Here is a 13,295-nt window from a genome sequence, read left to right as displayed (position 1 = left end):
TTTCTTGGGGATTATTTTTAGGCCACCGATGGCGCCGCCTCTTCAGTGACTGGCAGTAATTTATCCCGTGCCGGTAGCATTGTTTCTGCTTTGTTGGCAGATGGTTCCAGCGGGGATGAATTGGATGACATTGACAAGATTCGTGATGATTTACAGAGCACAAAACAAATGTTGGCCCTTGAGTTGCGCAACCGTGAGGCCCAAGAGAGGGAGAATAAAAAGTTATTGGCGAAAATTGCCACCCTCGAAGCTGAATTGGAACGTGAAAAATCCCGCGAAAAAACCTTGGAATATGGTTCAAGAATTATTGTGGCCACCATGGAAACAACACCAGCCTCCGAGGAGGCTTATGTTAATTCACTGAAACAAGAAGCCGAAGAATCAAAGAAAACATCCAAAGATTTAGAAAGTAAGTATTTGGAGACCAGTGAGCTATTGGATCAGGCCAAGAGTGAAATTGAGGAACAAAAGAGACAAATACAGGCACTTGAAAGGAAATTGGCTCTGGCATTACAGGTAAGCGTGGTGATGAAGGAGTGATTTTTATTGCTCTTTAAATAGATTTAAAATATTTACTAATGTTACAATTTTTTTTATTTTCTTCTGCTGTTTGCCGCTTTTTGCCTTTAACCCACCAAATGCTTTGGCTTTTTAACAGGGTACTTGCCCACGCTGTCATTATAATATTAATGTACAAAATGATTATTATTATGCTTATGATGAAAATGATTATGAAGATCATACATTCTATAATCATAATGGCATACATAAGGTAGTTATCAACAAGGACACACACAAAAACAGCCAAAATTTTGCTCTAAATCAGGGGTGAAACGGCAATGAAGGAGTTTTTGAAGTCTCAAAGAAATGGATGTAATCAATGAAAAGCTCCTAATTTCTCTCATAACTCCTTAATTTATTAAGACGTACTACTCCTTCACTGTCATAGCATCCTACAGCCACTTATGTCATGTGAAAAATCATTTGGCTCAATTGGAATGAATTGCAACAAAAAATGGATTCGGAATTCCGCGTCATATATCATCTTAATTACACTGTTATTCTTTATATATATAAACACAAACACACTTTCCTCCTCCTTTTGTAGATTGAAGGACACGACACGCCATAACTCGCATTGCATGCACTTGGTGATGATCACTTTCGAAAACAGTATTTCACAATAGAGGAGAACTTGTTTAGCTGAGAAACCTTAACAAAGAACCTCTTCAATATATTAGAAATAATTTTATATAAATAAAAAGATACATTTTATAGATTTTTTATATAAGTTTCTAAGACCTGACCTGAGTTTTGCAAGAATGAACCTGACTAGGGATTAGCACTGTATTTTCCTTCAAAAAATGTTAATGCTAGGAAAAAAACTATCGGTTCATATGGATCTATCTTGCTGTGTTGGCAGATTGTAGATGTTGTAACAGTGTTTTTACTTTATGTTTCTACGTTAATTGGACATTGGACAAAATGTGTTTCAGTCGAGTCGATTTAGAAAATGTCCGTCCATCCGTCTGGCTGGCTGGTGCGCACTATAACTCTCGAACGAAGCAACCGATCGGATCCAAAATTTGGCATTCATATTATTTTGTTCAAACGTAGTCTATCTTCGAAGATGGGCCATATCGGTCCACTCCATGGGGTACCTCCCCCACAAAAATTCAAAGTTGTTTGCTAAAATTGTTCGCACGATAACTCTCGAAAGGAGTAACCGAATTGGTCATAATTTTGCATATCGTAATATTACTTCCAGGCATAGATCGGGTTCGTATATAGACTATATCGGTCCAATGCTTCTGATACCTCCCACACAAAATTCGGAAAATGTAAAGGTTAAGAGCACCTCTCGTATCGTTGCGAAATTTTCTTCAGCAGGTTGTCCTAGCGGCCCCTGTTCGATGGTATAATTTTTTCGGGACAAGTCCATACTTTCTGAGATAATGGCTTAAAAGCTCCATGAAACCATTACGGTACCAACTAAAATGGCTAATCCGCAAGTTAACTCTCGCAGGGGGTCTCTGATTGGTCCAAACTTTACACATCGTATTATTTCATCTTGTCATGTACCAGGTTGGAATATGGACTATATCGGTCCCGTCCTTCGGGTACTTCCCACACCAAATTTGGGGAAACTCCAGTTTAACAGCTCGCCACGGATCGTTTTGATTTTTTTCGAAAAGTTCTTCTTGCGAACCCTGTTTCGACAACGCAATTTTGTTTTTCGGGGGCAATTCCACACTTTCTGTGAAATTGGCCTATAGACGTCAGAAGTATTGTGTTGGCTTCTTTTCTTTAGATCCCAGGCTGATTGTATTTTTTTACGTTTACGTTCATTTTCTGCTTAATATGGCTCAGGGTTTATGTACATTTCTAGAAATGTGGCTGCTTCGATGGGATGTAACCACAGAACTACTGGTGTTAGTTGAGTAGGTTTGGCAGGACACTTAAAAACATGCAGTGCACCGTGCCGGCCTGTGCCAAAACTACTCTGGTTTATCGTGGAAGCTGGCGCTTCTCAGCTGCGATAGATCGGGGATTTTCTCCGAGGACCTAATTCAAACGATAGCTGTTTAATCGGCTTGATAGACTTGTTGATATAGAGGTTCTCTCTTGTAACATTGGACCTCTTTTTCTAGATCATGAAGATCGGTCTTGACATGCTTGGTTGGGGGTCCTTTCCAGCATATGGTGATTAGGATGGCTCTCACGGTAACACCCGAGCAAGTACTGCAACGAAAGCATGCCATTGTGTTGCTGTACCGGAACAATCTTTATTTCCTCATGTAGATGTTCCACTGAAACATGAGGAGGCACCCTGTCGCAGCTCTCAGGGCGGAATTCTGACAAGTTTTAATATTTTTCCATCGCGTTGCACTTATATTTGCGGAGCAAACTGGCGTCGCTTAGCATATTACAGACTGACCGTTATATGTGGTCAACAGAAAGGTTTCTTTACCTGCACGCCAAGTTCTGCCGGCTTGAGGACCTTTTTCCAACATTTAAGCTATCTGCGACAAGCTGTGGCATGCGCAGACGTCATGAACATGCTGATGAATGTGACCCTTGCATTTTTGGGTAGTTTGTGGTCGGAATTCTGCTAACATCGACCATGACATTCAACTCTGTTCTCACCTCTGCCGTTCATATGGTGAACAGAGTGGCCGTAAATTTAGTGGCGCATATTTGCATATTCCTCACGTGGAAAAAGGTGGTAAGATCGATCAAATAGGATTTCAGTCTTACACTAAAGACATCAGGCAAGACACCTGACGCTAAGATCGTACAATCATCCGCATATGTTACGATCTCAATGCCGTCTGGAGAGCGCAAAATACAGGAGAGGTAGAGGTTAACCAATTCCGGAGATATTACCCCACCTTGAGGAACTTTCTGTTTCAATATACGTGGCCTTGACTTCTTATTCCTGAATTCCACGTACGACTGGCGTCCACACATATAATTGATTATCCAACGTTTCAAACTTGGCCGCAGGGTTGTCTGTTCGATGTCCTCAGATTGTAATGGGAACGTGTTGGAAATTATTGGGGGTTGTTTTAATAGGAGAAGCTATTCGAAACAAATTTTGTTGGACAACTTTTATATAAAGGAACTCGTGACCAAAAGTCTTAAAATACCTTAAGTCGGAAGGTAACGTTATATGGGGCCTATAACAAAACTGTTTTCTGTAGGTAACGCCAAAAGACACCTCACTTCAAGTCTCCTATAATGACTCCATAGGTTGTCTTTAGAGACTGCCTAGGTCGTCTATAAAGAATCGGGTCGTTTATAAATACTGCCTTCAGGTCGTCTATAAGAACTGCCTTCTGGTCGTCTAAAAAGAATACTTTTAGGTAATCTAGAAACTCCCTTCAGATCCATAGACTACCCATGTCGTATATAAATACTCCCTTCTTGTTATCTATAAAGAATCCTTTTAGATAGTCCAAAAAACGGTCTTCAGTTTCTCTATAAAGAATCCCTTCATGTCGTCTACAAAGACTATTCATTTCGTCTAAAGGCTCCTTTTGGCAGTCTATTAAGACCCCGTCGGTTGTCCATTAATACTCACATCATTTACAAAGACTCCCGTTAGCACGTCTATAAAGGCTCTCTTCCGGTCGTCTATAAAGATGGGAACATCCAAAATTAATTCTACAAGGAGACCCAAAGATGTTCCATAAGAAGTCTAAATGGCTCTTGTAAGAAGTTCCAAGGCCTTATATAAGAAAACACAAAAAGATGCAACGGCATTTTATAAGAAGACCAAAAGCTCTATAAGAACCTATAAAGGACTTAACGGTTTTCTATGAGAACAGACCAAGGTCTTCAATGCGATGTCCCTATAGCCCTCTATGAAATGTAACAAGGGTCTTCTACTGTGAGAATACCTGAAACCCTTCTATGAGAAGACCAAAACGCCTTCTATGAGAAGACTCAAAAGTCTTCTATAAAAAAAACTAAAAGGTCCTTCTTTGATAAGACCCAAAGGTCTTCTATAAGAAGACGCAAAGAGCGTAGGGTCTTCTATGAGAAGACCAAAATGTTTTCCATGAGAAGGAAACGTGCGTATAGTAATCTTTGGGTATTTACTTTGGGACGTTTATAATTCACTCTCCAACTCCACTATAAGGGATGTTTTCTCTTCGTTGATAAGGTTTCTCTTCAGCTCATCTATTAATGCTAACTTCTGGTCGCCCACAAATATTCCTTACTGGTCATCTATAAAATCTCTCATATATGTCCTACCACAGACACGTTTCTCTATCGCTTAAAATCTGCAAAGAAATACAAAATATCAAACATAGCTCAAAACCATTACCACACATTCTGCTTACACGCTTTTCGTCCTTGCAACTTTCTTCAAACAAAATATCTATCTATCTACTCTCATTTTGTTTTTCCACAGGGAGGCGACTCTAGAAGACCCAGTGATGCCCTCAATGGTATGGATAGTCCACCTGAATTTGAGCCAGAAAGTGAAAGTGATCCAGATGAACCCGAAGAAAAGAAGATTGCACGACGAGAAAAACGTCTCACCAAAGAAGTTAAGGCTTTGCGTAGTAAACTCACTAAGGTTAAGGTGAAACAGGAGGCTGCACGCAAGGAGAAATCAGCCCTCAAGGAGGCCATGAAAAAGAATCATGTTATACTCAAGTTAGTTGAAAGTGAAGTTGTTCTCTAAGTTAAACCTCTATCGCTTCTAAAATGTTCTTTGCAGGGAAGAAAAGAAAAAGTTCAAGAAATTGGAAAAGGAAGTACACAAAATGGCTGCATCCATGAAAGAAGATATGGATCTTGACGATGACGAAGAAAAGGATGAAGCCGAGGAAAAAGAAGAAAGTGAAGATGAATCTGAGGAAGAGACCGAGGAAGAATCAGAGGAATCTGAATCGGAAGAAAGTGGTAATGAAACAGAAAGTGAATCAGAAGCAGAGGTATGAATGGGAAACAATTTTTTTAAAGAAAATGTGAATAAATTTTATTGTTCTCTTCCTTCAGGATGCCAGTCCTCAAGCCAAGAAGGATAATCTGGAACCACGTCTCAAGAAACACGAAAGCCGCTTGCTGGCCATGAAGAAATGTAATGTCTTGTTGCAGGCCAACGTTGATAATTTGCAAGATGAAATCCATCAAGTCCGTTCCAAGGCATCCAATTTACAAGGCGAACTGGATGCTGTTTTAGCCGATTTAGGTTTTTAAAAGTCCCTTCTCTTCCAAGGAATACACAAACACTCACATTACACATACACTTTATAAAATTTAATAATACAATTTAACCAAAAACAACCAGCCATCAATCAAACAAATACAGAAAACTTAATTGTTTTTTTATTAATAAAAAACTACATTTTTAAGAATTTAATTCTTACCTTATTATTTGGATATAATTTTTTTGTTTTTACACTCAAATTGCAATTGCAAAGAAATAAAAATTTAAATAAAATAAGACAATTTGCGATGCTAACACAAATACACACAACGCGAGAAATTGTGTTTGTTGTTGGTTTATTTGGTTTATTTATTTATTTTGTTTATTATTTTATTTATTACGAAAATTTTAAAATTGCAATGTTACCAAGGTTACCGCCGTGGTTGGTTTATTTGTTTATTATTTTTTTACAAAGCCAACCTCAAAAACCACCGCCGTTAAATAAGAAACAGAGGAGAATGGGGAAAATGGACGGTAAAGATAAAATCAACACGAAAACACCGATACAGAACTAGGGCACACAAGATCTGAAGGAGCAGAATCAAAACAGAATCACCGATGGACTGATAGGGCTCACAAAAGCGGTTTTTTGCCCGAAAACAGCTGATATGAGAATGACAAGCTAATAATCATGGCAACCATAACAACATAGCGGAGTCACACACCATTGTTGGTTGCTATGTGGTTGTGGTACGAAAAAAAGCAACTGTGCGTACTGTACGACGTTAAATTATATATGATGATTTTCAAACTATAAAAACTAGCAGAGACAACAAATGACTTTTCAAACTGTATTACATTAGCGTTTACTAGGCGTTTATACACAGACAATTTTGAACAGACAATAGCAAAGTTGCATACCATTTTCACCGAACCTGTTCTTTGTTTTTCTTGTTTTTTCCGTGGAAATCAAAATTTGTTTGTGTTTACCTTTTTTGTGACAGGTCACTGTGGTTCCGCCCGTGGACAAAAATCGAAAAATTTATGGCGTCAAATTTGATTGCAATTGAAATAAATATTCTCTAAACACATTAAATTTTTAATATCCAGTATTATTTTTCCCAATTTACAGCGGTAATATGCCAAGTTAGGTCGAAGAAGTTGAGATTTGTATGTGGTGTCTTAAAATAGGTCTGCAAAGCATTCGAAGCTTATATGTGAAATTATAAAAAATTGGAGATGTAAATGTACAATTTTCAAAATCACACTTATATTTGATGGCATTGACAATATTCTTACGAATAAACAAATTCATAATTCGTTTTCTAACTTCCTTAAAAATAAATTCTTTTTAAATCACTTTTTGTGCTATTTTTAATATCATTACTATAAATTTATCTTGAGTTTTACTAATGAAGGCACCGTAAGGGCAAGCCCGTATTTTTTTTTTTAAATACAGGGGAAAGTCTCTAGTTTACGATAAAAAGAAATCCAGCTGCCCCTACCTGCCACACTGTAAGTTATTCCCATTATAACACGCACGCCCCGTCTGTAAAAGCACGCACCTCTATATGTAAAAATGGAATGTACGAGTAAGAACATTGTTCTCAGCAAACAACAAAATTCGAAATTAACGGATTTTGTTTATTTCACATCATATGTTAATTTTTTATATAACTGAAATTAAAAGTTTAGCATCTTGGTAAGAGACATTTTTTTGATATGGGTATTTTTCTTTAATCGACAAAACGTCTAAAACTTGGATTTACCATTATAGAGAGGGGGACTATAACAAAGTGTGGATCTATATCGAACATTTTTTGCGAGGATGTATTTTGTTCACTAAGAAGTGAAAATACAGAATTACAGCCAAATCGGTTCGAAAATTTGGCTTAAATAGTTCAAAATACCGAAAATCGGACGGTACCTTTATATGGGGTCTATAGCTAAACGTGGATCTATATTGAACACATTTTGCAAGGAGGTAGTTTGTTCACTGGGAAGTTAAAATGCAAAATTATTTTGCTTAAATCGGTAAAACTAATCAGTGGTCTATGAAAATATCGCATTTAGTATGCGATATATAAAGGCTATTCAATAAAAATTTAGAGTTATAGCAAAATCGGGGAAAGATATATATGGCGGCTATATCCAAATCTGAACCGATTTTTGTTAGAATCGGTAAAACTAACTAGTGGTCTAAGAAAATATCGCATATTAATTTTGAAGGCCATTCAATAAAAATTGACCGAGTTACAGCAAAATCGGAAAAAGATATATATGGGGACTATATCCAAATCTGAACCAATATGGACCAAAGTTGGAATTTTTCATTCCTATGCCGTCAAAAGTAATTGTACAAAAATTCATCAATCTAGATCAACTCCCTGTATTTTTGTCCACGTTTACAAAGAAGCGGCACCACTGTGCAGGTGGGCAATGCTTCTTCTTCTTCTTCTTCTTTTTAACATAGAAACCGTAAACCATGGCAATGATAACACATAGCGAAGTCACACACCACCACTATAGTAAGATTGTGGTACAAAGAAAAACAGCTGTGTAGCGTCCTGTACGTTAAATTAAATATTACGATTCTCAAACTTTAAAAACTAGTAGAGACAATTTTTCAAACTGTATTACAGTACGTTTAGACTAGCGATTGTTACCGTGATAATTACTCAATTTCGATTTGTTTAATAGACGTTTTTATACATTCTGCTTTAAATGAGCCTAGGTACTGCTCTTTATTATCTTATAACAGAATAGTGTAAACGAGACCTTAAAAATTGTAATGTTGTGATTTCAAAGGAGATTAGCCTATTTTCTACCATCGCATTAAACCATTTCCAATAAATGTAGTAAGAACACGTTTACATAATAGGTGTGTTCGTTTACTCTACAATTTGTACAAATTTGTACAAGTCCAGTAACTTCCTGCAAACAACTAAGGTTTGTTTGCATTCTACTGTAAAGTAAACGAACAACATCCAGTAACAAAAGCTTCGTTCCAGAACTCAAAAGTTTTTACACGTTTAACACATTTTGCACATTTTTTCCCAAAATCCGTTCCCGTACACCAAAAAAGTTGCAAAATGTTCACTTCTCTTTGAACAAAAATGGCGCTGAATAGCTTTTTCTTTAGAAACTTTTTACACGACAAATTTGAGTGAGCAAAAATGTGCAACATGTTTTTCTGATTGGCTGATACAGTTTTTTCGATGTTTCCGCCATTTTTCCGTTCCCGTACATTTTGGAAAAATGTGTATGTGGAACTCATTTTCGACACTTTGCTCTTTTGTTACCCTGCGTTTACACATGACAGGACAGTTGAGTTCATGTATTGATTGTCAAAAACCCAAAACTTACCTGTGTGACGTAGGCGTCCAGACAACTGCAAAAACAGTTGTAAAATTATGAATGAAAATCGTCGATTTCTTTTTGTTTTTCTTTCACATATTTTGTTTTTGTTCATGTTCTTTTGTTTTCAACACATTTCAATTAATATGTTACTTCTTTTTCTCAAAAATGTCAAAAACTTGTTAACCCGACTGTCTGTAAAAAATTATGGACAGCTGGAAGCCAGCCGACAATATTATGTATGTGTTAGTAAATGAGAGTTGTATTTAAAGACAAACTGTCTGGTGTAAACGCCTAGTAAACGAACACACATAATGACTCTATCATCCTTGTGCTATGTTTACATTTACGAAATCCACTCGATTTCATCTGTCAAATCTATAGGTTAAACGTCAAATGAAATCCAATGGATTTCAGATGAGATTTCATTTAACGTTTGAGCTATGGAATTGACAGATGAAATCGAGAGGATTTCGTAAATGCAAACTTAGCATTGGACTAAGTTTACATTTACGAAATCCACTCGATTTAAACAGTCAATTCAATTGATTAAACGTCAAATGTAATCCAATGGATTTCAGATGAGATTTCATTTGACGTTTGAGCAATGGAATTGGCAGTTGAAAACGAGTGGATTTCGTAAATGTTAACCTGGCATAAACCAACCCTTGGAGTTGTTTTCAAAACATTTTGCATTAAAACGAGGCATTTTCAACAATTTCAAAAATATTTTGCAAACATTTTTAAGTTTGAGAGCTGGGCTGAATCGTCTACCTGTATGATTGTGCCATGTATCAAATGAACGCTTTGTTCCTGAACTGAAATTTTTGTCACCATTATAACCACTTTTTTACATTTTCACCTAAAATACGTTCCCGCATTCCAAAAAATTGCAAAATGTTCACTTCTCTTAAAACAAAAACGGCACTGAAATAGTGTTTTCTTTTGAAACTTTTTACACGACAATTTTGGGCGAGCAAAAAGTTGCAATATGTTGCCGTCTTCTAATTGGATGTTATGGCGACTTTTACATTTTTTCAAGTTTTTTACTTTTCTGCCATTTGTGGACCTCTCTTTCCTCAGCTTTCTCTTTTGCATCTTTTTTGAAAAAGTACGGGAGCGGAGCTATTTTGTTGCAACAGGTTATACCCCGTTTGCAACTCACCGGATTTAATAAACCCATTGGGTTTCAAATGTCAATTCCATAGCGCAAACGTCAATTAAATCCTCGTAAAGAAGGTTAACCTGGCAAAAAGCTCTAATGCAAACGCCGTTTTACCCGCATCGCCCAGCTGATGGTACCGAGAGCTGCCAAACTTGATTTACTTGTTTAAAATAATAGCTCTGTTCCAGAACTAAAAAGTTTTTACAATTTTTACCACTTTTACACATTTTGCGTTCGCTTACACAAAATTTATATGAAAATCGTTTACGACTTTTACGACTTTTACCATTTTATAAAGAACGGGAACAGGCCAAATATGTATATCTAAATTTAATAATAGGTGTGTATGACAACTTTCCCAGCAATAATTATTCAGTCAGTTCCAGCAACCTCTCTCAGTGAATTTTACTCTCTCAAGCAAGAAAAATTGCAGAAGGTTATCGAACAGCATTTTGCAAAAAACTTGCAAGAAAGTCAGCTGTTTCCGAAAATATATGAAATTTGTTTTTGTTTCTTTTGATATATTAAACCAAACGAAACAAAAAAATAATTTTTAAAATTGCAGTTTACTTATTTAATGCTTTAATCCTATCCACAAGGCTTTAGAATGTAAAAAAAAAATTGCAATTGTGAAATTTTCTTGGTCAAAAATAGGTCTGTACGATAACCCAAAAGTTTGTACAAATTTGTAAAAACTTTTACAAAATGCTTTTCGATAACAAACTTGTAAAGTAAAAGAGAGCGAATTTGGAGAGAATTGTGAGAGAATTTTGGAGAGTTTTGGAGACTTTTGTTATTGAGAATTTACAAGTTTTTGTAAGCAAAATTTTCCTTGTAAGAATTTGCAAGATTGATTAGCTGATTTACCCCCTGTTTTTGTAAAAATTTTTATTCTTCTCACACGAATTGTCAAATTTTGTAGATCGATTTACTCGCTTTAGCGCAAATGAAGAGCGCTGATTTTTAAATGAGGAATCCTTAACGATATATGGAACGGGAATACGAAAAATTAGATGTGTATGTCATCTGGGGGCTGAGCTATGAATGCCTAAATTAATACGAATATAGACGAACGAACAAAAATAAGTTACAAAAACAGGAGGTTAAATTCGAATGTTTTGTGGCGGACTTCACAATTCTTGGCAAAAACATAAACAACATTTGGTTATTAAAATAATTATAAGATAAAAAGAGAAGAGATAACTAAATAAATTATGGAAAACTACTTATTTTGTAGTTTGTGATGATTGTTTTATTTCTAAGGTATCAAATCCCAGAAAAAAGCGGCGCAGCCATGTAGTAGGAGGAACACTATGTGGACGACCAGCCGTTAATTTATGATATGGAAAGATAATTATTTTTGTAGCAATGGATAATTAAACAATTTTCGTAAACAATCCTCGATTGTTAAATTAAATCTTATCCGCCAAACTTCTTGTTTGTCAAATCAGCTGACTTCTTGCAAGTTTTTGCAAATTGTTGTTCGATAACATTCTGCAAATTTTTAGCTTCGAGAGAGTCAAATAAGTGGAGAAAAGTTACTGAGAACTTGCTGAGTACTTGAAAGTACTTTTTACTTGCGAAGTTATCGTACAGACCTAATGTTACCATTTCGAGTTGTTTACATTGAATAGGTGATTAAAAGTCAGCTGATCAGACTTGCAAATTTTTGCGGGACAAATTTTCCCAACAAAAATTTGCAAGTTCTCAGTCACAAAACTCTCCAAACTGGCTCTCTTTTGCTGGATAATTTTGTTATCGAACAGCATTCAGTAAAAATTTGTAAAAATTTTTGGGTTATCGTACAGACCTGATTTAAATGAATTTGTTGAATTATACGTTTATTAACATTTTCGTTTTATTTTTGCAAAATATTTTTGACATTTTCTGCATAATAAATATTAAAAATTTGTCGATACCACTACCTGTTCAATTTGCCTTCCTGCAACCATTTGTTTTCCCCAGGGAATGATTACCCTGGAAACTCTGGAGTTATACACGACAGTATCAGAAAACAGTTGAGTTCAAAAAATCACACTGTGGCGGGTTTTTTGATACCTGATTGACCCGGAAGCACACAACACCCGTGTTCCGGCCACCGGCTGACACTTGGGTGGGTGCATCTCAGGGCCTGCTCTGGAATCGACCAGCGAGTGGTTATCAGAATAGGCGACTCCAACGCAGTTCCACCAACAGCACCACCCTTTGCTGTTCGAATCCCCGAGAATGCATCCTTTTTGCAATTTAATTACAATGGACTCTGAGGTAAGATTTCAGGAGTCGGGGGAATTTTAAAGTCGTGGCGGTGCATGAAACCAAGCGCAACAACAACAGCAGCTTACAGCGAAGTTGAGGTGGGAGATTAGCTTTCATATTGCCCCACTCTTTTCAATACATACCTATCACGCTTGAGCCTGGTCCTAATTTCCAATTCATGGAATGTACGGGGTGTAGCAGTCAGGTGTGGCACTGCCGAGGTAGAGTTGCTTAACGTATACATCTCGCCGCACTTTTATCAATCATGTGGAAGCAAATTCGCCCAGTTTCAGAGAGTTCACTAATCACCTCTTCAGTGATCTTTCCAACCCTTCTGATGTTCTGGAAGCAGAAACGACGTTTCGAGGCATTATCAATGCGGCGCAACATACCTGCTGGTCGAATAGCCGAAATAAGACCAAACGTCCCAGAAGAAGCGACGGAATTAGCAAATGAGCGTGGTAAGGTTCGTCGTGCCAGCCCCAGTGACCCCAAATACATGGAGATGACACTGGAAATAAACAGCTGCGTCGGTGAGCATAAGCGGAATAAGTGGTTAAATCAGCTGAAGAGTTGCATTATTGAAGCCCGAATTAGTGAATTGTGGGCAACGGTTAAGTCAATCTCGAAACCTGTAAAGAAGGAAGATAAGAAATCGATCACGTTTGACGACGTTATGTTGACAGTTTGTCGAGCACACCGGTAGTGACAGGACGAAAAGAAGAGTACTGCGTCACATTAGATCTCTTCCTGCCGAGGATGAGCTATCACAATTTTCAATGGATGATGTCGTGAATGACACCAGGAACGCTAAATCACCCGAAGCGTTGGGCCCTGATAGAATCTTCACGG

At 37.0% G+C, this 13,295-nt stretch overlaps 2 protein-coding genes across 25 annotated transcripts in view; one reads left to right on the top strand and one right to left on the bottom strand.

Moving 5' to 3' along the window:
• The window catches only part of sals (sarcomere length short), a 56,815-nt gene extending 50,820 nt beyond the window's left edge, over positions 1-5,995 (top strand). For all 23 annotated transcript variants that reach the window (XM_073985347.1, XM_073985429.1, XM_073985352.1 and 20 more), the window contains 4 exons: positions 22-516; positions 4,922-5,169; positions 5,234-5,450; positions 5,515-5,995. In XM_073985347.1, the coding sequence (XP_073841448.1) occupies positions 22-516; positions 4,922-5,169; positions 5,234-5,450; positions 5,515-5,715 (1,161 nt within the window). In that variant the 3' untranslated portion in view covers positions 5,716-5,995. The remainder of the gene's footprint in view (positions 1-21; positions 517-4,921; positions 5,170-5,233; positions 5,451-5,514) is intronic.
• LOC141403271 (uncharacterized) overlaps positions 1-6,279 on the bottom strand; it is a 189,229-nt gene extending 182,950 nt beyond the window's left edge. Inside the window, exon 1 of one of the 2 annotated variants that reach the window (XM_073985469.1) lies at positions 5,886-6,279. The gene's annotated coding sequence lies outside the window, so the exon portion shown is untranslated. The remainder of the gene's footprint in view (positions 1-5,885) is intronic. The other variant, XM_073985461.1, reaches the window with a different exon arrangement.
• Positions 6,280-13,295: the final 7,016 nt, after the last annotated feature.

This window comes from Musca autumnalis, unplaced genomic scaffold (genome assembly GCF_047663935.1).
Source record: "Musca autumnalis isolate F117 unplaced genomic scaffold, ASM4766393v1 scaffold_1, whole genome shotgun sequence".
NCBI classification, from domain to species: domain Eukaryota; kingdom Metazoa; phylum Arthropoda; class Insecta; order Diptera; family Muscidae; genus Musca; species Musca autumnalis.
The sequence above is the reverse complement of the archived record's forward strand: the minus strand, read 5'-3'. Positions and strand labels throughout refer to the sequence as shown.